This window comes from Garra rufa, chromosome 21 (genome assembly GCF_049309525.1).
Source record: "Garra rufa chromosome 21, GarRuf1.0, whole genome shotgun sequence".
NCBI lineage: Eukaryota > Metazoa > Chordata > Actinopteri > Cypriniformes > Cyprinidae > Garra > Garra rufa.
Window position 1 is genome coordinate 37,998,245 of NC_133381.1, and position 27,918 is coordinate 38,026,162.

A 27,918-nucleotide genomic window follows, 5' to 3' on the forward strand; every position below is an offset into this window, starting at 1 on the left:
CTGAACTTGCAGATTTTGCTGATTATTGCATCTGAAATGGTCAATTGTTGTCATGTTTTGGGCTGCACTAATCGGTCGGACTAGGAAAAACATTTGTAGTACTATATACTGCCAAAAGTTATGACAATCAAGCAGAAGAGTGCAAAAAACTGTCTGAAGAACAAAGGGCATTTGTGGGCTATATAGCTGAACTGAATCAGGATCTCCAGAGCAAGAATCTTGACAACATTTGTGTTTGTTCTATTCATTTCTGGTCAAGTAGGTGAAATATTACACTAATATCTTAATTAATACTTCTTGTACGCATCTTTACCACCTATTAACTTTAGTTTGTCAAAATATTGCACCCTTCTCTGCTTACTAAGTCCTTTCTTACATCTTTGTCTATGGTTTAGAGTCTAGACAGCATAAGTTAGCAGACATCCTGCAATCCATGCTGTTGTTTACATCGGAGTATCGCCAAAATTGCCTCGCATCCGGGTAAATGATCAAATCGTGAGGTAAGTGCAAACCATCTATTGGCTTTTTTTTTTTAGATTTTTAGAACACCGCATGTCCTGTCACCTCATGTGAATGTACATATTAATGCTGTTTTTCCTAAAGCCCTGTTCATTTCCTGATATGGAAAGCATGTCTTGTAAAACAAATGTGTGATTTGTAAAAAAAATGACTGAGCTCACCTTTAACCCACGGGAGCGCATGAGACTGACCTACCGTGACTAACCGGCATTAGGACCGAGAGTCAGTTTATCAGGAACAGTAGCGACAAAGAGAGAGAGAGAGAGAGAGAGAGAGAGAGAGAGAGAGAGAGCGAGAGACGCGCTGCAGCATCAGCATCATAATGAATCACAGCAGCTCTGAGGCGAGAGAAGCAGGAGTCCTAAAACGGAATAGGATAGTTACGGAAATAAGCTTTATTTGTTATTATTAAGCTTTTTCCAGCGACAGGAATAACAGCGGACAGAGTTTAAGCTCAGTACAGTATCTCCAGGATCCTTCTTTAAGGAGCCATGGATTATCTCACTCGACCAACTTTTCTAAAACTTGCTTTTTTCATCTTCACAGGTAAGCGTTTGCAACTAATTCTGACCAGGCTGTTTTTTGGCGATGTTAAACATGCTCAGACGTTGATATAAATGTATTTAGGCTTTGATGGTTTCAAATGAAATCCACTTGATTTTATGAGAAACAGAATCACGAAACCGCTAATTTCGCTTCGATTAGGGGCAATTGGCAAACACATGTAGAGGATTTTCACAAAATGATTTGTAAGGACTGCATTAGATGCTAACCGCAACAGGACTTTGAAATTAAGTTAATTTATTTATAGGCAAAAAACCTTTTGACATCTCAGAGTACGCTGGCTAAATTTGTGGTGTCATACTAATTATGTAAAGTACCCTAAGAGTGTATAGGGAAGAACTAATTGTGCTCAGGCTTTTGGTAGATTCAGCTTTTCTTGGCAACCCTTGAGTTAAAGACAAACCCTCCTTAGTAAGTTAAAGAAGCTTTATATTGATATTAAACATCTATTTGATTTCCAAAACATTTCTTATTTGTTTTTAATCATGGGATTTATGTGTAAAATGCGTTTCATGTGCTGATTTATGTTGCAAAATAATAAGCTAGTTGTCACAAGAATTTTTTATTTTAACTTTTTTAGTTGAACTTTTATGGGCTATGTTAACCTGTCATTAAACAGACTTATAGGCTTTTTAGCAAAATTTCAGCTGTTAAGATTTTATGTGACAATTCATAAAACAGCAAAAATATATTATGTAAAATACAAAAACGTACAAAAAAGACATTGTTTGGGCTAACAAATATTGTAATCAATACATTTAATATTCAAATCACATAGCAGCATCTTTTCCAAACTTACATGCCACACAAACATCCCAGTTGAAACTTTCAGATAAAATCTATCTTCATTATTTAACTCCTGTCTGAACAAATGCTGGTGTGTTTTTATTATAGTTTGAAGGATAGAATTCACAAAACTTATTCTAATTTAAGAGGCCTTTGCATATGCTAATGTGTCTATTGTTCTGAGTCTACCAGATGTAATATTTTAAACTAATCCTTCTCATTAGCACCTCATCTGTCCTGCTCAGGCAAAATTACCTCATCAGCATCACCGATTATAAACTCATGCCATGAGTGTGTGATTTAATGCCTGTGTTGGTTTTATAAGGTCATTTTTTATGTAATAGCGAACAGACTTAACCGCTCATTAGCAATCTGGAAAGAGTGGTCCACATACGCATTTTCATTTCGCCTTGACAGTACGTAATTTCTCTGCAGTATCTGGCAATTTAGTATTCAGTACATATATTATCCAACATATTTATTTATATATTTGTTTGTTATTTTTTTGGCAAATAATTCTGCCTTTTGTTGAGCTGAGCTTTTAGCAAAATTGAATGCGCAGATGTCAGTCGGAGGAAGAACTGAAAAGCATTTTCAAGTAACTCAAGGCACGTACAAGTATGTAGGTGAATGAATTCTGCCTCAAGCCTTTTACATTCCCTTTCTTTTTTCTCTAGTGGTTTCGCTATTCTCTTTTCAGTTTCCATTCATTGATGTTTTTCCAAGCCAAATGAAATAACTTCCGACTCAATCTCAGACTCAGAAATTACCTAGAGTACAAACAACCTCTCTATGCAATATTACTAAAATGTTCAGCTTTTTTTATGAACATTAAAGACATAAAGCAGTGGTCTGTTATCATGCATTATGAGTCTGCTCTGCCAGCTTACAGTCAGCTTTGAGGATATTTAACCATCTAGGGATCGTGAATGTCACTGCTTTAGAAAAGAAGTAAGAGTTATGATCCAGTTTCAGTCTTGTTCAGATGCAATGTCATTTATTTTATATTTCTTTTACTGGCAGATTTTCTAACCGCACTGAATCAGAAGACAGATTATTACACATACATGTATTATGAAAAAATGGATTTATCTGAAGGAGTTCACATGAAATAACAATGCAGCAGTGAAATAACAGAAATAAAACCTGTGCAGCAGTTTTGGTCTCTGACTGTATAAAAACATTCCAAAAATGAATGGGAATGTCCGGAAACTTTATAACCACAATTTCTATCCAACCAAAAGTAATAAGTACTGATTATTTAGTAGGAATAAATGAAGGAAAACAGCCTGGTAAAAGCCAAAGCTAGCATAAAGCGAGCCAATCACATTAACTCTTGCCAGATCAAGCAACATGAAATATGCATTAGACGATCTCAAGTGGAGACTAGTAGGATTTTGGACTCCTCCCCCACATTTCTGATTATGTATTGACCTAAATGGCAAGGTCGCACTCGCACCTGTGTTTTACTACATTTGTGTTCTCACCAGCACTTTAATTAAGGTATACAGTATGTTATAAAAGTGCTTTTATAAGGGCAAACTGTAGCTGACTATTTTAAGAAGGTAATTTGAACTAAATGGGGGGAGAAGAAGAAAGATGGCTGTCTAGATAAGTGGATGCAGCTGATTAAAATCAGAACTGACCATTATTTTTTAATTAAAAACTGCAGTGTTTATTATAAATTATGTGCATTTATTTGTGCACATAATTTTTCGTTAGGGATGTAATGATATCAAAATCTAAATGTCATGATGTAAAGTCCACAACAGGATTTTTGTACATTTTAAAGTTATTTTGTTCTATTTAATGCACTTTGAGATTTCAAAATTAAGAGCTCCAACCTATGTTTTTAACTAAGAAAACTTAAGTCAGAAAAAAGTGAATTGAATTGTACCTGAACTTTAAAGGGGAATCAACCCTTTTTTTTATTTGTGATATACTGTCTCAGTTTAAATTACATTCACAATAGTGTTTTAGGAAGCCAAACAAATTAGAATATAATAATAATAACAATTGTACATTATTGTCATTCTTATGACAATATATTGTAAAACAAATGCACTGTAAAATAAATGAAATTTAGTATTTCATTGTATATATATATATATATATATATATATAATTTTTTTTTTTTTTTTTTTTTTTTTTTTTGCTTTTTACTACAGTAGGGAAATTACAATACTTCTTTCCTAATTTCTACACCTGAAAGAGATATTTTAAGTTTGGACTGCAGTAAATCACTAGCTGTCAGCAATTCATACTGCATTTTTAAGCTTTTATTTGACGGAAAACGGGAGTAGAGCTTTTATTTTGACGGAAAACTTCAGCTTCAGTGAAAGCAGGCTTACAAAAACATGTCTTACTACAAATCTAAGCATCTTCAGTGAAAATTAAGCATAGCTGGTGGCTGTTGCATTAAACACATGCATTCACTGAGGCACAGAAAACACCGGATCATGAGCTGATTGCCTGAATGAAGTGAGCGTTTCTTGAAGAAGGGATTAAACTTATTGTGCTTTTGGTTTTAGTTTGTTTGACAGATACTGTGTCAACGCAAAATGGTCCAAAACACAACTTTAAAGACCTTTTATGTTAGAATAAGAAGTTTAAATATATTTTAAAAACTACACTTTTTGCTTAGAAGACCTATCGTTTCATATCGTCATGTGACCACGATAATATCAAGATCGTAATACTACGATATTGATAATACCGTTACATCCTTATTGTTTGTATATCATTATTATGTGTCCTATAACCTATAATCAAAATAACTTCCACTCCACTCCAGCGCATGATATTCAGCAATGGCAAATGAGATTGATCCAATTAATTCCCAATGAACCTGCCATTTCTCTCAGAAGCCATTTCTCTCAGATGTATGTTACAATAGGAAAGAAAGGATGATTGCAACTTGCATTTCATGCTCATTTTAATCATCATAGTGTTGCTCTTCATCTGTTAAGTAATGAAATAAGATGTTGAACCTGTTCCTCTCTGTTCAGGGAAGCCAAAGGAGGAACCAGAGCAGATGTATGAGAATTTCCTGAGATTAAAAACAAGTCAGGCGGCAGCAATTTGGATAGGATTCACCTCGTAAATGTGAGGAGAATTACTTTATGTTATGAGGCATGATGTTACAGCACCAGGTAAATTGTGCTGCTGACTTGATCATTTTATTAATTAAAGTACTTAAAATTAAGGAATTAAAAGGGGCATCAGAATAAACAAAAATGCCTCACTGCCCAATTCAAGATATGCTCTATTCAGATGGGACTATTTTTTAAAACTACGTTTGAGTTTTAATTCTACCAGGGTTAGATTTCACAGAGGATCACTGAGTTTGCTGAAAAACAGTAGTTCATTTGCTTTGGAATTAGAGGTTTAGTCTTAAAAATAAAGGTTCTTCACAGCGATACCATTTTTGGTTCCACAAAGAACCATTCAGTCAAAAGTTCTTTAAAGATCTCTTTCTTACATTTTTATAATCTGAAGAACCGTCTTTTGCCACAGCTAACCTTTTGTGAAACAGAAAATTTCTTATGAAATCATTTAGACAAAAAGGGTTCTTCTATGGCATCACAAAGCACCTTTGTCTTTAAGAGTGTCGTGTGAGAAAAACTTTGATAAATAGGACTATACTAAAACCTAAATCTATTACAGCTGTCGCAATTAAAAAAAGTGAAGTGTGAAAATATATGAAAAGTGTTGATTGCGGCATTAAATTTAGATCTGCTCATAGTTGCATCAGATTTTTTTTTTTTACATGTTAACCTTATGAATGCAATGGCCGATCAGAGAAGTTTAGATTGTCACAGTTGAAGATGGGTTTTGTTTTAGTGCGTGCAGAATTAATTGTGCAGTCTCGCAAATTCTCTTTTTATAAACAATAAATTCCTGATACGATGTAAGTGATTCGTTTTACAGTGTACACAGCTTCAGGGGTTTTTGTGAAAGTGCTTACCTTGCACTAGATTGAAGGGACCACTTCATGGGACTCTTTCCTTTCTTTCTGCATATAATTTGATCCCAGTTTGAATAGCTGTTTTGTTTTTCATGCTACTAAAATAACTACTGTTAAGTCTGAATTTTCATGTCACAGAAGTTAAAAGTAGTTCAACTTTTAATCAGCACATCTGTAGACCTTGCATGCAGCTTGTAATCCAACTTTGTATTGTAAAGATGACTGTTGTTGCTAAAATTTGGTTGGTAACAATCTATAGTATTCTAATCTATTTGATCATAGCAGGAGGTAAATTTCAGAATTTAACATAAAAGAAAACACAGATAGGGGAGACCGTAGGCAATTATAACACACTCAATTCCTTCAGAAACAGCTAGAGTGATGGCGCTTGATCTTAAATCTTTTAAAAAATACAATTAATATTATCTCCACATGATCTCATTGAGTCATTCTGTTAATATGTCTTATGATCTTTTTTACTATTTCAGTAAAGTTTGGTTTTAAAAAAAATGCGGTTATAAGGGTCAATTTTTGAAGTTGAGATTTAAAAAATCATCTAAAGGTTATCATAAATGAGTATACTGCCCTCCAAAGGCAAAGTGCAGTAACTACGCCAACACTGAAACTGAGAAAAATGCCTTTAAAGTTTTTTCGCCAGCTAGTCAAACATGTTGACACTCTTGTTTCTCTGAAACACTCTCGTTTCTCTAGGACAAAACTGAACCAGAAGACTTTGCCACAAGACAAAACAGTTGTCACAAAGTCCATTTTAAGCCTTAACTCAATTTTGACCAAATGCGTAGTTACTGCGCTTTGCCTTTGGAGGGCAGTATAGTTTGTTAGGATAGGACAATATTTAAAAATCTGGAATCTGAGAGTGCAAAAAAATCGAAATACTGAGAAAATCACCAAAGTTGTCCAAATGAAGTTCTTAGCAATGCATAATACTAATCAAAAATTAGGTTACAAAATATTTTAATGGAACATGACCTTTACTTAATATCCTAATGATTTTTGGCATAAAAGAAAAATCTATTATTTTGACCGATACACCATATTTCTGGCTATTTTATGTTTGAGTAAATATATATATATATATATATATATTTAAATAATTAAAATCTAGTTAACACTAGAATAGTTGTCTAGTCTTTTATGAAAATAGAAATTTGCTCTTTTGAAAGCATATGATTTCTTGCATCTAAAATAATCTGAACCACAAAAAAAAGTAAACAAAAAATTACAGATGATGTACTCACCCCCTTGTCATCCAAGATGTTCATGTCTTTCTTTCTTCAGTTGTAAAGAAATTATGTTTTTTGATGAAAACATTTCTGGATTTTTCTCCATATAGCGGAGTAAACACATTCATTCACTGTGAACTGAGCCGTTCTGAGGCACGGAAAACACCGGATCATGAGCTGATTGGCTAAATGAAGTGAGCGTTTCTTGAAGAAGGGATTAAGCCTTATTGTGCTTTTTGATTTTAGTTCGTTTGACAGACAGTGTGCCAAAGCATAATGGCCCAAAACACAACTTTAAAGAGCTTTTATGTTAGAATAATAAGTATAATATTTGAGTAAATTTTTTTTAAAAATAATTTAAAATCTAGTTAACACTAGAATAGTTGTCTAGTCTTTGTTCATGTGTTTCTTTCTTCAGTTGTAAAGAAATTATGTTTTTTGAGGAAAACATTTCTGGATTTTTCTCCATATACTGGACTTCTATGGTGCCCCAAGTTTGAACTTCCAAAATGCATTTTAAATGTGGCCTCAAACAATCTCAAATGTGGTTGTAAATGATCCCAGCCGAGAAAGAAGGGTCTTATCTAGCAGAACGATTGGTTATTTTGTTTTTCAAAAATTAACATTTATTTACTTTTTAACCACAAATGCTCGTCTTGTCTTACTCTGCCTGAACTCTGTTTTTTCCGGTTCAAGACCCTAATTATGTCGAAAAACTGCCATCTTATTTTCCCCCTTAAAAAATCAGTTCAAAATCACCCTACATCGCTGCAGAAGTACCGACCCTGCAGTGTTCGCAAACTGAACATGCAAAGAACCTCTCTTCAGCCTTAAACAAAGGCACTTCACTTTACCTCTTCTCTAACCTATTTCACATTCTAGCCTTCTGTTAAACCCACTATTGTATGCTTTGACTGTTTTTTTTTTTTGGCTTTGTGACAACATGCTGTTCTTACTTTAGACCAAAAGCTCTGGCTAAATGAAGAAAAAAAAAAAAGAAAAAAAACATTTAAATGATATTTAGGTCTTATTTAAGTATCATTTTTGTCTTGTGTTTCTTGTGAATTCCAGTATAAGAAAGTAAAAATGAACACAAAGGAGAAAATTGTTGACATGGATGCAAATATAGAGCATCATTTTCTCACCCTCAAGTTGTTCCAAACCGAAAAACAACAGAAGATATTTTGAAGAATTTGAGCAGTGGTGTAATGTAACGAAATTATAACACTTTGTCACAGTACTTAAGTATTTTTTGGGAGTATCTGTACTTTACTTGAGTTTTTTTTCAGCCTACTTTTACTTTCACTCTACTACATCCTAATTAAAACGTATACTTTTACTCCGATACATTTTCCCCGAAGCATATTCGTTACTTACTACAAAATAGTCAGAAGTCAGGGTCTCAGTCAGAATTGCGAGATGTAAACTCACAGCAAAAAGTTTTTATTTTTTATTTTTGCAAAACTGTATGAAAAAATTGCGTTATATCTAGAAAGTGTTTGCTCACAAAAAAATTGCCTTTTCCTCAAAAAAAATGTTGCTAAATGAAATTTAGTTTTCTTTCTTTTACCTCTTTATTTCCATCACAAAATTTTTTGTGAGCAAACACAAAGTTTATAAACTCGCAATTCTGACTTTTTTTCTCTCGCAACTTCGAGTTTGTATCTAGCAATTCTGACTTCTTTTCAGGAAATTCTGGCTGTTTTCCCAAAATTGCGTGATACAAACTCAATTCTGACTTTTTTCTCAGAATTGGGTGATATAAACGTGCAATTGCAAGAAATAAAGATATAAACTCAGAATTCTGACTTTTTTTTCAGAAATTGATATCAACTCACAATTGTGAAAAATAATTTTCCTCACAAATGCAACGTTGTATCTCGCAATTCTGACTTTTTTTCTCCAAATTGGGTGATATAAACTTACAATTGTAAGAAATAAAGTCAGAATTGCAATATAAACTTATAATTCTGACTTTTTATCTCAGAAAAAAACCTTTTTTCCTCCCAACTACGAGTTTGTACCTCGCAATGCTGACTTCTTTTCAGGAAATTCTGGCTTTTTTTCCCAGGAACTGCATGATACAAACTCAATTCTGACTTTTTTCTCAGAATTGGGTAATATAAATATGCAATTGCGAGAAATAAAATCAGAATTGCGAGATATAAACTCTGAATTCTGACTTTTTTCTCTCAGAAATTGATGATATAAACTAATAATTTTCCTCACAAATGCAAGTTTATATCTCACAGTTCTGACTTTTTTTTCTCCGAATTGGATTACACAAACTCACAATTGTGAAAAATAAAGTCAGAATTGCAATATAAACTCATTCTGACTTTTCATCTCAGAAAAAAATGCTTTTTTCTCAGAAATTGACGATATAAACTCGCAATTGTGAGAAATAATTTTCCTCACAAATGTGAGTTTGTATCTCGCAATTCTGTTTTCTTGCAATTGCGAGTTTGTATCTCACAAATCTGAATTTTTTTTCTTCACAAATGCAAGTTTGTATCTAGTTTTTTCCCTATTACCTCTTTATTTCCATCACAAAAGTTTTTGTGAGCAAACACAAAATTTATAAGCTCGCAATTCAGACCTTTTTTCTGGCTTTCTGGCATTTTTCCCCAGAATTACGTGATACAAACTCAATTCTGACTTTTTTTTTCTCAGAAATTGATGATATAAACTTGCAACTGTGAGAAATAAAGTCAGGATTGCAAGAAATAGACTCAGAATTCTGACTTTTTTTCTCAGAAATTGATTATGTAAACTCGCAATTGTAAGAAATAATTTTCCTCACGAATGCGAGTTTGTATCTCGCAATTCTGACTTCTTTTCAGGAAATTCTGGCTTTTTTTCCCAGAATTACATGATACAAACTCAAACTTTTTTTTCCGCAGAAATTGATGATATAAACTTGCAATTACAAGAAATAAAGTCAGAATTGATAAGATATAAACTCAGAATTCTGACTTTTTTCTCAGAATTAGGTGATATAAATGTGCAATTGCGAGAAATAAAGTCAAAATTGCAATATAAACTTATAGTTCAGACTTTTTTTCTCAGAAATGGATGATATAAACTTGCAATTGCAAAAAACAAATTGCATTTACTTTTACTTTCAATACTTTAGTACATTTAAGATTTAAAAAATACTTTTTGTACTTAAGTACAATAAATATCACATACTTTAAGACTTTTACTCAAGTAATATTCTAAAAGGTGACTTCAACTTTAACTTATTTAAGGGATGGAAATGTTTTATGTGTTTGTTCAGCTCAGCCTTGTCATGTTTATCACATCAGTTTCTCACATTTCGAATGAGCAATTTCATCATAACTTTCTGTTGTTTGCTATTTGACACATGAGACACCGCTGACACACAAAACCATAGTAACAGTGACGATATAGCTTAAGTTGACATCATTGTGACAGTAATGTAATTTGCTAAAAGCTTCAGCATTGTTTTTGAATGTATGCTGTACGTACGGTGTTAAATGTCTGTGCCACGGTTTCCGAGGAAACTGCTTTTTTTTTCGTCCCACACTATGAATTACTGAAATGACTATATATCGACTTTGACTTAAAGAAGGTTTTAGTTGTGAAAGTGAAGTGGGTGCTTGCACATATAAGTGGTGCTCAGCATGACTGTGTGTTTGGTGAAATGGACTTCCTTTGCCAAGGTAGCGGCATAATCATCCAGTAATTACAGGTCTGAATCTCGAAACACAGATCAAAGTGTTTGCTCTTAGCATCACACATTAAAGAGGCGCAATAAGTACGTTGTAAAGTGCATCACTGCAACGTCATTCGCAAGATGAGTGTTTGTGCTCATAGCCTACATACACTGATCAAAATCAAATGGTTCACAGTCACAGCTGTCAGAGATTATTATCATTTCTGGCTCATGCCCAAATTGGGTGGATTGTCTGTTCATCTTTCGACCATATGGATAGATAAACAAAAACACGGCCAAATAATACACAAAAGGCCTGGAACTTTACAAAAAGTCTGAAGAGGACCTTAAGAAAAACCTCTGGAGTTTACACTAATTTATATAAAATTTAAATGCACTTTATATATACTTTTAATTTATTTTTAGTCTGCAATTTTTTCAACCCTCTTAAGATTTAACAAGATTATAAGTTCTTAAATTGTATGCTTTTATTAAATAAAAAGCAATTTCTTTCCATGTTTTGATTTACAGGTTTAAGCTTAGCGAATTCAGTCAGGACCAATGGTAAAAAATGTAATATTTACACCCTTCATGCTTGTTACATTTTTTTGTATGGTGAGAAAATCGTGCAGTAACAGTATTGCACAAAAGTCACATTTTAATGTTTTTTAATTTATTTATGTATTTATGTATCTACTTATTTATTTACTTATTTTTGTCATGGGAGAAAATCGTGCAGTAACAATTATTTGTCATAAAAAAAACATGTAGTAACATTTTATGTATTATATACATTTATACATATTTATGTATTTATTTATTTTTGTCATTGGAGAAAATATTGCACAAAAGCCACATTTTAATGATTTTTTTAAAGGTATTAATTAATTAATATTTTTTTTTTTTGGAGAAAATTATACAGTAGCAATATTGCACAAAAGTTACACTGTTTCTTAATGAAATAATATATTATTTATTTATTTGTTTTTGTCATGGGAGAACATACAGTAACAATATTGCACAAAAGTAACATTTTTACTTAATTAATGTACCATTTATTTATTTATTTATTTATTTATTTTTGTCATGGGAGAACATGCAGTAACAATATTGCAAAAAAGTAACATTTTACTTAACCCTCCTGTTACCCTAAAATCCGCTAACACCTTTTTCCCACTGGGGTCAATTTGACCCCAAATTTAAAACCTCTAGAATATGATATTTTTTTGCTAAAAGGTTAGTGTCAGGTAATTGATGTCTTTGTTGACTACTTAACAACACTCTGAAACACCCCCCAACTTTCACTGTCAAACACCTGTGACAAAATCTCACTGACAGAAAACCTTTGCGTAGAGGCCATTTTCGATTGAGAGAGCAATTCAACTGACAGTGGTTCTCGCAATACTACAGGTATGGTTGTGTTAGTTTTATTTTTTATTTTTATTATACTAAACATATAAAATTATAGTGCATATTATAAAATCATAGCATGTTATAGTGACCTCAATATCACCCAAAACAAATGTGTGTACATTTTTTATATTTCTTATGTTTTATACAGCTAAAAGAACCTGGGGTCAAATTGACCCCAAAGAACACCGATGTGACAAAATGTGTACAGGGCATTGAAAAAATAATATCATGTTAGTTTTATGTTTACCAAGTTTTCCCCATTAAATTAGGAAAAGTCATTCAATCTGAAGCAAAAAAAAAAGTCAATTATATATGTACATACGTTAAACATTGAATGGGGTCAAATTGACCCCAAGGATAACAGGAGGGTTAATTCATGTATTATTTATTTTTTTATTTTTGTCATGAGAGAAAATAATGCAGTAACAATATTGCACAAAAGAAAAAAAATAATGAATTTAATTATTATTATTTGTATTTATTTATTTTTTATGTCATGGGAGAACATGCAGTAATAATATTGCACAAAAGTAACATTTATACTTAATTAATGTGTTATATATATATATTTATTAATTTTTGTCATGGGAGAACTTGCAGAAATAATATTGCACAAAAGTAACATTTTTACTTAACTAATTAATGTGTTATTTATGTATTTATTTATTTTTGCCATGGGAGAACGTGCAGAAATAATATTGAAAAAAAGTAACATTTTTACTTAATGAATTAATATATCATTTATTTATTTATTTATTTATTTTTGTCATGGGAGAATGTGCAGAAATAATATTGCACAAAAGTAACATTTTTACTTAATTAATTAATGTGGTATTTATTTATTTATTTTTGTCATAGGAGAACATGCAGAAATAATATTGCACAAAAGTAACATTTTTACTTAATCAATGAATGTGTTATTTATTTATTTATTTTTGCCATGGAAGAACTTGCAGTAACAATTTTGCACAAAAGTAACATTTTTACTTAATTAATTAATGTGGTATTTATTTATTTATTTATTTATTTATTTATTTATTTATTTATATATTTATTTTTGCCATAGGAGAACATGCAGAAATAATATTGCACAAAAGTAACATTTTTACTTAATCAATTAATGTGTTATATATGTATTTATTTATTTTTGTCATGGGAGAAAATGCAGTAACAATTTTGCACAAAAGTAATATTTTTACTTAATTAATTAATGTGTTATTTGTTTATTTATTTTTGTGATGGGAGAACATGCAGTAATAATATTGCACAAAAGTAACTTTTTTACTTAATTAATTAATGTGTTATTTATTTATTTTTGCCATGGGAGAACATGCATAAATAATATTGCACAAAAGTAAAATTTTTACTTAATTTATTAATGTGTTATTTATTTATTTATTTTTGCCATGGAAGAACATGCAGTAACAATATTGCACAAAAGTAAAATTTTTGCTTAATTAATTAATATGTTATTTATGTATTTATTTATTTTGTCATGGGAGAACATGCAATAATAAAACGTGACCTGACGTGCTAAAGCACCAGTTGGAGCGAAAATGAATGTGTTTTTAAAAATGAGTATTCCATGGGATTCCATGTAGAGCGCCAGATGCTTGAAGTACTTGTAAGATTCACAGCTAAACAGTCTCACGATGGCCAGCCACACACAATTAGCCTGTAATTATTTTGTTCCCTCTAAATGTCTATCACACCTATTACATAATAATGAAACACTTTGATTCCTGTGGAGCAGCAGTCCAGATGGGCTTGTGTATGTAGACAACTCCTCCCTTTGATGCTGTCAGGAGACTGTTTTGACTTTGTCATGTTGTTGACATTTAGTTTGTGACATTCACTGAATCAATATTAAGGTGGTTTTAGAGACCCGTGGCTTCTTAAGAACAGCAATTGAACTGACATGTTGTCGTTGCGTCACTCCTGTTCAGTAAAGACGTGCTGAATGCATCCTTCACATCACAAAGAACAGTAAATCCCTGTGGTTTGCCGGACCCACACATGGTAACCTTATACGATGAGTCCAAGTCGAAAGCACCACAGACGTCACAACCTAAAATTTAATAGAACATAAAAATGGCAAATAAACAAATCCTTTTGTAGACTATACAACATAACAATTACAGTTTGAAAGGTTTTCTATTTGAATGTACTTTAAAATATAATTTATTTTTGTGATGCAAAGCTGATTTTTTATCAGCCAATACTCCAATTTTTATCCAGTCTTCAGAGTCACACGATCCTTGAGAAATCTGTATAATATGCTATAAATTTGTCATTGATAACATTGATAATAAATCAGCAAAATACAGTGAATTCTGAATGATCAAGTGACACTGAAGACTGGAGAAATTGCTAATGAAAATTCAGCATTTGCATAACGGGAATAAATTATATTTTAGAGTATATTAAAGTAGAAAACTTAATTAAAAATTGCAATAATACATCACAGAATTTTTATATGCTGCCTTGATGATATAAGTAAGAAACTTCTTATTTATCTTTAAAAACATTAGAAATCTTACTGATTCCAATAAATTTAAATATAAATGTAAAAAAAATAAAATAATAATAATCAGTTATTTATGGCGAGTAGATATTTCATATTTCATATTTATGCCGATATAGACGTGAAATATGGCTGTATATCGGCATAGTCTGAGTGCCATAGGTAATCATAGCGTGCCAATATATAGCCATATCTCACAGCTACGAGTGTGATATTGCGTGTATACAACAGTTTGATGGCACAAGTGTGTAAATACTAGTGGTGGGCATAGATTAATTTTTTTAATCTAGATTAATCTAGATTAAATCTTGGAATTAATCTAGATTAATCTAGATTAAAATGGCTAATTTGAATTCTGCTGAAGGCATTCAGAATATGTGTGCTACCCAAATAATGACTAAAAGTAAGTCTTTGAGAATGGTTTTCTCAAGCCAGGTGGCGCATTAGACCAGGCGCTCATCTCCTGTTTCCAAACTGCATCACAAACTGCTCAATAAAGCTGTTCTATGATAATTTGTTGATGAAAATAAATTATGTTCCATAAGATGTACTTGTGTTTACTAACTAACTAACAATGAAATTATTTTTTCTACCTATTAGATTGTGTTTTTTTAACATCTACACCTACCCAACCCTAAACTTAGCCCTTACTGTAATAAAAAAAACAGTATTATTGTTGTACAGTGTGATAAAAATATACATATACGTATATATATCTATGGTAGCCAGTGTTTCCCCTACGTTTCCAGCTTTTGGGGGGTGGGGATACACACCGTACTTTTATTTTGACAGGTTGCCGTGAAGTTTCTGTGTATACAGTATGATATGATGCGAGTTTTCTCAAATGAAACGGTAAAAGTGACACTCACAGCAGTTTGGGCGATTGAGTTTATCTGTTCATGTGAGATGCAAATGCCAAAAATTACCGGGAGCGTCACGTGTGTTTCAGTATGCGTGTAGTAAAAGCTCGTCTCCGCCATGCATACATACAGCTAGGCAAACGGAACATACCGGATTCATATTAAAACGGTCTTTTTGCATTTCAGTTTTCACATACACTAGTCCATATCGCGATTTGAATTAAGTGACAGACCAACATTTGATTTATGAATCCAAAAAATGACGAATTTACGTGGCATTTCGCGCTATAGTAGATTCGGTTTTTATGAATGGAGGACGACGCGATCCCGTCTGTGTTTTGGCGGAGGAGACTTAAACGCGCGACCATATTCTGTAGTCTTTGGTATACATCCGCGTTAAACTATCAAGGTGAAAGTCATCATAGCTTGCATAGTTTAGACCCAGCTCCCAACCCAAATTTGAGAATAGATTAACGGCGATATTTTTTTTATCGCCCGATAAGAGTCTCACGTTAATGCAGCACGTTAACGCCGATAACGGCCCACCACTAGTAAATACATAAACAAAATGACAACGGAGTGTCTTTAAAAGCCCACTTTAGTGCAGAACTACTTCCCTCCGCTACGGATTCAAATCTAAAGCTGACAGTTGAACAGTTGAGCCCAAGCCTAAAATGTCACTTTTGAACTAGTAACGATGGAACGTTGAGTTGCTTCATTAAAAGCCTATTGTGTTACTGTAGTAAAAGTAGTGTATTATGTGTAGTAGAGTATTATGAGAGAGGATTGACTGGGCGAGTGTGATTACCTGCATCTTATACAGCATTCATTCTTCAGATCAATCTCATATCAATAAAATATTAGTTTGAATGTCTGCTGAGGAAAGCGTTATTTTTGTCGTAACATTAAAATCTTTTTAAGGGTGATTTCTGATGACAGCGCTGCTCAGTGCATTTGTTGGCTGTGTCAAGCTGTTGAAAGTAAAAATAACTTTTGTTTAAAATAGCATTTATTTTTCAATATAAAAGTCTTTACTACTGACTCATAAAAACTTGTTGCCATCTAATGGTGGAACAATGTAACTGAAATCACAAACAAACACACTTACCATTTCTCAATACTCAATTATTCGGCAAAAAACAGCTCGTATAAGCGAAAAGGCCAAATAAATTACACCGAACAATGATGTGACACGATCAAATAGAGTTGCGCACTAATAGAGCAAACAATGTGAAAGCATTTAAAGCTGTCAGAGAAAGAAGCAAAAATCATTACAAGCACCGACAGTGTTAAAAATGGCCAAAGAATATTATTTTACTAACTTATTAATGTTAAGTTAAGTTGTGCTTTGTTGGTAGGCTATAACGTCTATTAGAATGTTAAAAATGTTCAGTGTTAAGTAAATATTTTTTTTAATTGTTGTTTTGTGACAAAACAGTAAAAAGCACATTTTGGCTATTTAATAGGTCTTCGGTCCAGTGTACTTTTGTTCGGCTTTGGCTTCGGCCAAAAAATTTCCATTTCGGTGCATCCCTACTCAATACTAAACACTTTTAATAAATACTACTCTTATTTATATAAACTATTATTTATTGAATAATAATTTTTAATAAACAACCACAACAGCCATCATAAAAGTTGCTAGACAATTCAGTCACATGTACACAGGTAGCGCTCTGATATACAGCATTGAATTTACATAAACATGATGAGATTTTGCCAAAACCTTTTGCTCTGGAACAAATAATAGATTACAGAGACCAAAGTCTGCCTGTTAGATTAACCCAAAATGAATTATATCTCATGTTTAACCACTATAGAGACAGCAGAGCCAGCGGTAAATTCCAGAAGATCTGTCTGAAGAAAGTGTGCTCTTGGCAGGATTATGCCCTGGAGCTCACATATCTAACAGTGTTGATGCAAATTTTAAAATAGACGTTATATTTATTAAAAAAATGCATATTTTAACTATAAACAAGTACATTCTCGCCTGAAAATGTCTTAAAACTACATTCCGTGACACAAAAACGTATAAAATTATAGTGTATTTTTGTGTCTACCATAACACAGCAAGCGGAGTGATACATGACTGACTCAAACAGTGAAGCAGTTGGTGGAGCTTTGATATCGCTCTAATATCGTACTCTTATCAGCCAATCAGATTCGAGGACCAGAAAGAACTGTTCTATAAATTGTTATAATATACACTAAAGTCTCTTTTGCTGATGAACGTGATCAAAACTACAGTAAAACTATAGTATTGTGAAATATTATTGCAATTTCAAAGAGCTGTTTTCTATTTTGTTATTTTTAAATAAGTAATTTATTCCTTTGATGGCAAAGCTGAATTTTCAGCATCATTACTCCAGTCTTCATTTTCACATGATCCTTCAGAAATCATACTAATATGCTGATTTGGTACTCAAGAGTATTTCTTTTTATTACCATCACTGTTGAAAACAGTTGTGTTGCTTAATATTTTTGGTGGAAGCATGATTAAACTAATGATTTTTTAAGAATTCTTTGATGAATAGAAAGTTTAAATAAACAATATTTGAAATGTCTTTACTGTCACTTAATGGGTTAAACCCATCTTTGTTGCATGAAAGTATTCATTTCCTCTTTTTTAAGTAAGCGTAACTCATGCTTGAAATCACAACTGTAACATTTGTCAGTCATGCATGCAGTAATCAAAACATCTATCATGTTAGCTATCGTTTTAATAACCACATCTATCCATACGCTCCTTGTAATAACAAACAATTGATTGAGTCAGAACAAAGGCTCAAAGCATTTAACTTAGATGGATCTTCCCTCATATATTGTAGTCTGCAGTGATCTGGCAACAGGACAAAAGACTGAATGAAAACACACTCTCTCCAAAGCAAAGGGACACAACTGCTCTCATGTGTGTTTAGTCTCGCTATTTTTTAATCTTCTAATTGATTTTAGTCCAAGCAAAACCAAATCCCATGATAGATGATGTAGGCCTGAACTGAATTATTTCGAGAAAACAAAAGTTAGTCAGCATCTCTGTCAGATTTCTGATTATGTCTTCAAGTTCACAGACGGAAGACGACTTTCTTTTTCTAAGATTTATTAGTAGGGCTAAGTTTGATCTTTTCTCTCTTGAATTCATTAGTAGCTTTTAACATTTGGTGAGCTGCAGCATTCATACTAACTCAATCACTGTTCCTGCTGTGCTTTGTGATATTGCATTTCCATGTTCTACAAATAAATCTAGAAAGTCACTGACCTGTACAAAGTTAAATGAATTTTAAAGGTGCTCTATGGAACTGATCCTGCTTTCTATCAAAGTATCTTTTATAATAGAACTGTAGAGATGGGAAGTGAATGCTGAGGGTTTAAACAGGGGGTAGGATGTTTTTTCTCCCCCTCACTACGAAATATATCTAAAAACCCTTACTTCTGATAATTTGACCCTGGCTGCAACCAATTACAAGAAAAATTCAATTATGTGAGTAAATTTTTTTGCAAATGCCAAAAGCCTGATTTGCCTCTTATGAATGGGGGCTCAGATAAATGGGCTCTCACTCTTCATTTTTTATTACAGCTGTCCATTTTTTTTGTAAAAAGTCAAATGTCCTTCATTGTAGGGCTTAGTTTGAACATAATGCACATCTTTATTAGCTAATTTCCTTTAGGGATGCAAACTAAAAGTCAGGGCTATAATGTTTCAGATTGTTTACAGAGGTGGATGGAGAGTTCATTTGCACTTTTAACATTTATAATAATAAATGTTTCTTGAGCTGCAAATAAGCTTGTTGGTATGATTTCTAAAGGATCATGTGACCTTGAAAACTGGAGTATTATAGGATTTTGAGTTTCAAATCAAAAACTAATCAGATGGTTCTTAGTATGTCAAATAAAGACATAAAGTCTTAGCTCTTTCCATTAGTTGAATTTGTGTCTCTTCTACACACCTAAATGGCAACACATTTTTCTATGTTCTGAACACTGCATCAAAGCACCAGACAAACCCAAAGCATGTTCTGTAATCTTCGCTAAGTGCTACAATTAAGCTACATTTATGGTGAAAATATGTGCTGACAGCCTAGTTTAGTGTTGAGGTAGTGGTTTGTGAACGTTGAGACAGCTAGCTTTAATTGAGTAATCCATGAGAGCATTCATTAATAGCCTACATATGTCTTTTCTTCAGGCTTTTTGTGTATGAACTTCCTCATAAACATGTATTTAATCATTTGCGCAAGCTATTGTAATTTGTAGTGTTTGGAATGTATAGAAAAGGACTGTAAACTGTGTTTATTTCTTAACTGCGGTATAATGAGCATTTGGTTAAAATACAATAAAAGAGTTTTATTAAGAATGACACAATCAGATTTGCAAAAACCCATGTGACCAAATGGGAACACTACATAGACAACAGCTCAATTTATTTCTCATTTGATTTTGTTTTTCACCCTTTAGAAACACCAGGATTTGTGTACTTGCGTTAAAAGTCCAGTTTTAAATAATGGCTCATTCCTGTTCCTCCCTGGTCATTGTTGCCTATTACTGATGTAATATCCACACTATTCTTTGTAAAAAAAAAAAAAAATCTGTAATGGCTGTCACAAATAAATTAAACTGAAATGAAAAACGTTAACTGCACCATTAAATTTAGATCTGCTTAATGTTGCACCATGATTATTTTACAGGTAATAAAAAAAATATTCATTACCTCATTTGTAAACATGATTCATGAATTCCATGCATAAAGCGACATCTTGCATCTTTTCCTTCATAGCGTCATTAAGCTTCGCCTTTGTTATTGTTTTGAAAATGCAACCTCTACGGCCAAAACTTACATGTTGTGCCTTTAACATGCAAATTAAGACCATCTGATATTGTTCTCAATTCTCAATTGCCCCCCACAAAACCCACTGCACGCTTTAGAGGGTCTGTTAAAACTCAGTGGGCTCAGGGTTTTCTTTTTTTAATCTCTTGATTTGTCCAGGCTGGACTAATGCAGTGCTCTCTTGGCTGGTCTTCCAGTCAGTTCTATCAAACCTCTACAACTAATCCAGAATGCAGCTGCAAGATTAGTCTTTAACAAGTCAAAAAGAGTGCATGTCACACCTCTGTTCATCAATTTGTGCTGGCTACCAAAAGCACAAAATCACCACCACTAGCTCTGCACCCCTTTGCCTAAATTTACTACTTTAGACTTATGTGCCCTCCAGAAGCTTGTGTTCTGAACAGCAAATTATAGAGGCACAAAATCACTTTCTCAAACTTTTACCATTACTGTTCCCTCTTGGTAGAATGACCTGCCCAACTCAATCTGAGTCCAGAAAATGGTTAAAGGGGTCATATGATGCAGTTTCTTGTTTTCCTTTGTCTTTGGAGTGTTAAAAGCTGTTTGTGCATAGATAAGATCTGTAAAGTTGCAAAGCTTAAAGTCTCAAACCCAAAGAGATATTTATTATAAAAGTTAAGACTCAGCCACGCCTTCCTAAAACGGCTCGTTCAAACACGCCCCCACTTGTTTGCATTACACCGCCCATATGGAAAAAAGAAGACGTGACGCAGTGTGTTTCATTGCAAAAGTACTTTGTATAACCTTCCAAATAAGGACACAACTAGAAATCTGTGTTTAAGTTATATTTACAACACTGTTCCGGAACAGTACAACGCAAATATTTAAGTGGGTGCTTCGCATTTCATGGAGGACTGTTGCCTGAACCTGGGAGAGCAGCTTACAATGCCAGTTGTACACAAAGGGTTAAGGCTATAAATGGGGCAATTCCAACGTTGCAAGGAAAGTCTGTGCTTCTGACTGACAGCCTGTAAGTTTGTTTTCATATTTAAATAATTCAGTACTGACTATTCAAACGAGAGTTTTAAGCAGTGTAGACTAGTGCTTGTTGTTTCTCGTTCTATGATTGAAAATGCAGACATGGTGTTATGTTTATGCGGCGCAAGGCATCACGTAAAAAGTCATTATAATCAGTAGTTATGTCCCCACTGGATGCAACAAATGCCTCATTTATAATGGGTTTTACTGTTTCTGTCTTGTCACGCCGAGAAACGGCATCACAACATGGTAAGGGGCGTAACATTTCCTTCACACACTTGAGGTATTCGGCCAATCACAACGCACCGGACAACTAGCCAATCAGAGAACACCTCGGTTTCAATCAATGATGAGTTTTGTAAAAATCGAAGCGTTTCAGAAAGGTGTTGCAGGGAGGAGCAACAATAATGTACAGTATGTGGAAAATAATGTTTTTTGAACCTCAAACCGCATAAACACATCGCATTACACCAAATACACAAAATAATGCTCTTTTTAGCAACATCACAATTTTTTTTTATTGCATTAGACTAAACAAGACATATTATTGTCCTCATTTGTAAATCACTTTGGATAAAGCCATCTGCTAAATGACTTAATTTAAATATAACTATATATACAGATAACAGATTTTACTAAGAGAGAGAAGTTGCATCTCTGAAACAGACTGTTGCAGTCTGGCTCAAACATACGGCTCTATTACAACACTTACCATCTCGAGCATCAAAACGTATCACATGCTGTGCGATGAAGTTTGCCAATCACAGAAGTGGTTGTTTACTTGTGTTTCTCAAAGAAGTAACACCCCTTGAAATGTAGTGTTTTTGACAGAGACTGAAAATAAGGATGAAAAATAATTATTACAAATATTTAAACTTTTCTTGGTGCAAGAACTTATCCCCTAGAAACACAATATCAAGATCTGAGAATGTGTGACCCCTTTTAAACCCACACTGAAAGTCTCAGTTCCTCCGCAGCATCAGACTTTAGTGTTGAGGATTGCCTGTGTGCCTCTCAGCTGAAATAGAGAGCATTAAGAGGCGACATTATCCTCTCAGAGGAAGAAAGAGTAGGATAAGACTTGGGCACTCTCTCAGCAGATGAGTCAGCTGGGCACGCTGTGCCGTGTATCATGTTGGTGAGGAGTGACAGCACTCTTCTGAGAGTGTGCGCTTAACGAAGCCCAGCTGTCAGATGTTCCTCTTTTTCCCTAAACTGGGCGGAACAGGTAGGCCAGATGCCATGCTTCACAACTTAGATATGAATCAGAGGACTGTAACACATACAAATCAAACGCAGAGTGCTCTCTTGGCACCGCAAAATACGTGTAAATAAGTTGCTTCTGTTGAAGCACGGACCCCCAAGATAAAAGCAGGTTAACTTGAGGTTACAACTAAAATCTTGAGCCATTAGAAATGTGTATAGGCTGGGGATTTCCATGTAATCGCTTAGGATTTCTTAGTTTCAACCTTCACTGAAAAACCAGCATGGTTTACTGTTAATGGTTTATTGGCTCCTCACAGTAGCGCAGATATTCATTATTTCATATTTCCTACTCCAATAAATCAGCAAACTGGATGGGAATTCATCTCACAGAGCCAGAATAGTTCAACCATATCGTTATAAGTCTGGTCAACATTGTATTTGAAAAATCAAACCGGCATGAAAGAACTAGTGTGTCTGGACTAAAACGTTGCACTTGATGATATGATAACCGTAAGCAAAATTATTATGGTTTCAGAGTATTGTGGAAAGCGCAATAAGTAGTGTAGAGCAGCGGTTCCCAATTCCAGTCCTCGCGACCCACTGCTCTGCACATTTTGTGTGTTTCACGCATCGCTTCCGACATTTGTTCTATTCCAACGTTACTGCCCTTAGAAGTGGACATCACAGGATATTCCGCCATTATTCATTAGTTCGAAGCAAGCGTATTTGTTCCATTTGAAGGTCATTAAAGCGTGCGAGACGTAAATTTAAAATGCATTTATTTACAGATGCACTTATGTCACACTTCTCTAGTAAGTTTCATCTGTGTGAAGACGCTACATGCGGTGGCGTAGCGCAAATATGTGAATGAATGTTTCGAAGTATAGTAAACAGATTTCCCCCGCTTAGGGAGCAGGGAGCAATGAACACTTTGCAGGGACCATGTCAATCGGATTGCAGTTCCTGCACGGACCTCACTTCTAATGAGCTGGTTATCTGGATCAGGTGTGTTAACTAAGAGAGACATGCAAAATGTGCAGAGCGGTGGGGCACGAGGACTGGAATTGGGAACCGCTGGTGTAGAGAACGCCTCTGTATCTGGGCGGATGCCTGGCGAACTGAATCGCATAGCTGAGACGTACCGTCCGAATCAACCACTGCGAGGGGCTGGGAAGCTGAAGCCAGGCTCCCAGCCGAGTCGCCAGGGGTATCAAGGGAGCGTTGACCGACGTGACCGCGGTGGGGCAACCTGGGGGGGGAAGGGGAAGGGGACTGACCCAGAAGGAAAAACATCATGGAGAAAAGTCTGGCTGCGTAGAGCAGCGCTTACCTTCTTCTCTGGTTCCCGCGCTGGCGATAAGATGGGACTCCGAGTCCAGTTCCGAGGAAGCAAAGTGCTGCTCTGGAAGGAAGCTCGGGGCCAGAACCCCGGAGGTGAGAAAATCAGCTCTGAAAATCTTTGTGATTTTGTGGGCGATGTTATGCGGGTGCACAGAGACTCCCGGCCCTCCACCGGGAGCGGGAATGCAGAAGTAGTCGTCCCCAAAATAGCGATCTTCTCCACCTCCGGGTTGCCCGAGTCAGGGACGCTTCGCAGCTCGTCTGCGGGTGTTTTTAGCCGGTCCTTTGGGCAGCTGTGTACTCGTCAGGGCTGCTCGCTGGTTGCAAAAGGCTTGTTGATGCCGTGAAAACGGCAGCCCGCAGGATCACGCTGGTGGCTGCCAAACAATGCTCTTTCAGAAATCACTCTTATAGGCTTGGCAGCGCGCCAGCGGAGAGAGCGTGAACTTGGTGGAAGAACTCTAGTAATATTCTTCTTCTTTAGAATTGTGACGGCTCGAGTCATGAAGGCTCCGAAGCAAAAGTCTGAATGAGTGGTTGCACGCCGCTGTCTTAAATACCCGTATGTACGGGGGAGTGGCTTGGCATGCAAATACCACTCGCCAATTTTCATTGGCCTTTTGAATAAGGCTCAGAGATGATTGGTCTGTCAAGCGAGTTCCCATATGTAACATCGTAGTGAAACGACTGAAGGGGAACTCACGTTACTTGTAATGCGTTACCCCCAACACTGGACACAAACAAGAAAAGAAATTCTCATCAAAAGCAGTCTGATCTGGCTATAGTGTTTAATTACAGAATGTTGTTCCCTGCACCACCTGGTGGATATTGTATGAAGCACAACAATCTGAAAAAGCGCCTGCAGGGAGCTCCGTGATCACGCGTGGCGAATTGCAGGCTGCTGCATGAAAAAACGTGCATTCTTACTGGCCACATCTGCAGCCCTAATATGTTTTATTTTTAAATGTTTGTGTAAAACAACGACTATTTTCCACTGAACACAGTGAATTTTATTGTTAAGCAACATACAGAATATTTGGAACAGCACTATTCGTTCTGTTTTTTTTTTTTATTTGTTTGTAAATTTCATATATGTAATTAGATTTGAAGCAAAAACAGAATGTTTTGACTTTAGCTTTGTCAAATTATCCTACATAAAACAAGCCTGAATGAAAATGAAACAGAAGATGGACTGAATGAGATGCAAATTCACTCTCTGACAGCAGGTGGCGCTTATAGAACATCAGCAATACAGCGTTTTCTTTGTAAACAAAGCAGCGCTGTGCTTAAACGCTGCTTTATTAATATGCATTATACAGATTTTCTTAATTCAGTCAGTTCCCCTCAGAATAACATTCAAATAAACCCCAAAATCAATATTTAGGATTTTCTTACAATATTTCATGCAATTCATGCTCTGCCTGCAACAGTATTTTTCTCTTTGCGTCAGTCTTCAGCGTCTCTGGTATCTTTTAACAGCCGTTTAATTCCACACAAATTACATTTTGGAAAATGACTGCAATTTGTGCAAGTCCGGAACAGATTTTGGCTTAAATAAAACAATTAAAACGTCTGATTGTCAACACTGAAACCTGCGCTGCCAGACACCCGCTGTCAGCCTAACATTCACCAATGGCCGACCGTCAGCATTGTGTGTCATGTAAAACTGACGTAAACTTTTATGAATTCCTTTTTTATAATGGTTTTACTCTTTGAATATTGGTGAAACATCTATTATAGGGTTCTATTGTGGCAACTTGCATATAGAGGGTTTTCACGGCGCATCATCAATCGGCCATATTGGCGGCACTGAATGTAAAGAATGTCACTGAACTGGACAAAACTTGCATATTTTGCTGATTATTGCTGCTGGAAATGGTCAATTATTGTTATGTTTTGTTCTGTACTAATTGTTCAGACCAGGAAAAACATCTGGAGTACTATAGACTGCCAAAAGTTATAACAAATCAAGGGGAAGAGTGCAAAAAACTGTCTGAGGAACAAAAGGCATTTGTGGTTGGCCAAAATAAACAAGGATTTCCAAGGCAATAATCTTGACAACATTCATGTTTGTTCTTATCATTTCCGGTCAGGTAGGTGAAATATTAGGCGAATATCGTAAATTATACTGCTGGTACATATCTTTACCACCTATTAACTTTAGTTTGTCAAAATATGTGCCGTTTAAATAGTTGTGAACAGCTGTGGTTGAACTAAACACTAGAATGTTTTTTACCAACAGGAAGCACTTTTTTAGCCCAACTGCACCTTGGAGTGCAGTTAAACTTTATTAGTCAATATAGTTTAGTAAGGTTAAGGTTTTTGGGGTTTTCTTGGATTTTTCTTTGATTAACACTTTAAACAGCCTGTAGTTATTACTTTGAGCGTATTATGTTTATTTCTGGTAGTGTGACTAATACATACAACAACTACAACAACTATTTTGTGTAAAACAAAAACTGTTTCCACTGAACACTTATTGTCAAGCAAAATACAGAATATTTGGAACAGCAGTATTTGTGTTTTTTTTATTTGTTTGTTAATTTCATATATGTAATTAAATTGTATAATAACCCAATCTGAAGCAAAAACAGAATCTTTTCACTTTAGCTTTGTCAAATTATCCTTCATAAAACATGCCTGAATGAAAATGAAACATCAGATGGACTGAATGAGATGCAAATTCACTCTCTGACAGCAGGTGGCGCTTATGGAACATCAGCAATACAGCGTTTCCTTTGTAAACAAAGCAGCGCTGCGCTTAAACGCTGCTTTAATATGCATTATACAGATTTTCTTAATTCAGTCAGTTCCCCTCAGAATAACATTCAAATAAACCCCAAAATCAATATTTAGGATTTTCTTCCAATATTTCGTGCATCCTGAACAGCGAGTTTGCTCTGCCTGCAACAGTATTTTTCTCTTTGCGTCAGTCTTTAGTGTCTCTGGAGTCTTTTAACAGCCGTTTAATTCCACACAAATTACATTTTGGAAAATGACTGCAATTTGTGCAAGTCCGGAACAGATTTTGGCTGAAATAAAACAATTAAAACGTCTGATTGTCAACACTGAAACCTGCGGTGCCAGACACCCGCTGGCAGCCTAACATTCACCAATGGCCGACCGTCAGCATTGTGTGTCATGTCTTTTAGTCTGACGTAAAACTGAATATCTTTCTTTCTCTTGTTTTTGCTGTTTTATGAATTCGTTTTTTATAATGGTTTTACTGTTTGAATATTGGTGAAACATCTATTATAGGGTTCTATTGTGGCAACTAGCATATAAAGTGCTTTCACAACGCGTCATCAATCGGCCATATTGGCGGCACTGAATGTAAAGTATGTCACTGAACGAACAAAACTCGCTTATTTTGCTGATTATTGCTGCTGGAAAGGGTCAATTATTGTTATGTTTTGTTCTGTACTAATTGTTCAGACCCGGAAAAACATCTGGAGTACTATAGACTGCCAAAAGTTATAACAAATCAAGAAGAAGAGTGCAAAAAACTGTCTGCATTTGTGGTTGGCCAAACTAAGCAAGGATTTCCAAGGCAATAATCTTTTAAATCTTTAAAAAAAATCATTTCCGGTCAGGTATGTGAATTATTAGGCGAATATCGTAAATTATACTGCTCGTATATATCTTTACCACCTATTAACTTTAGTTTGTCAAAATATGTGCCATTTAAATAGTTGTAAACAGCTGTGGTTGAACTAAACGCTAGAATGTTTTTGCAGTACCAACAGAAAGCACTTTTACAGCCCAACTGCAACTTGGAGTGCAGTTAAACTTTATTAATCAATATAGTTTAGTAAGGTTAAGGTTTTGGGGGTTTTCTTGGATTTTTCTTTGATTAACACTTTAAACAGCCTGTAGTTATTTACTTTGAGCATATTACGTTTATTTCTGGTAGTGTGACTAATATATCTGGTGAATATAGACCCATTTACTGGAAATAGGATGTTAATTTGCAGTCAATTTTATGAGGCTTGAAATT

General features: G+C 34.6%; 1 protein-coding gene across 1 annotated transcript in view; it reads left to right on the forward strand.

The window, feature by feature from the left end:
• Positions 1-886: 886 nt before the first annotated feature.
• The window catches only part of ltk (leukocyte receptor tyrosine kinase), an 89,407-nt gene continuing 62,375 nt past the window's right edge, over positions 887-27,918 (forward strand). The window contains exon 1 of the mRNA XM_073827645.1: positions 887-1,065. Within this exon, the coding sequence (XP_073683746.1) occupies positions 1,011-1,065 (55 nt within the window). The 5' untranslated portion in view covers positions 887-1,010. The remainder of the gene's footprint in view (positions 1,066-27,918) is intronic.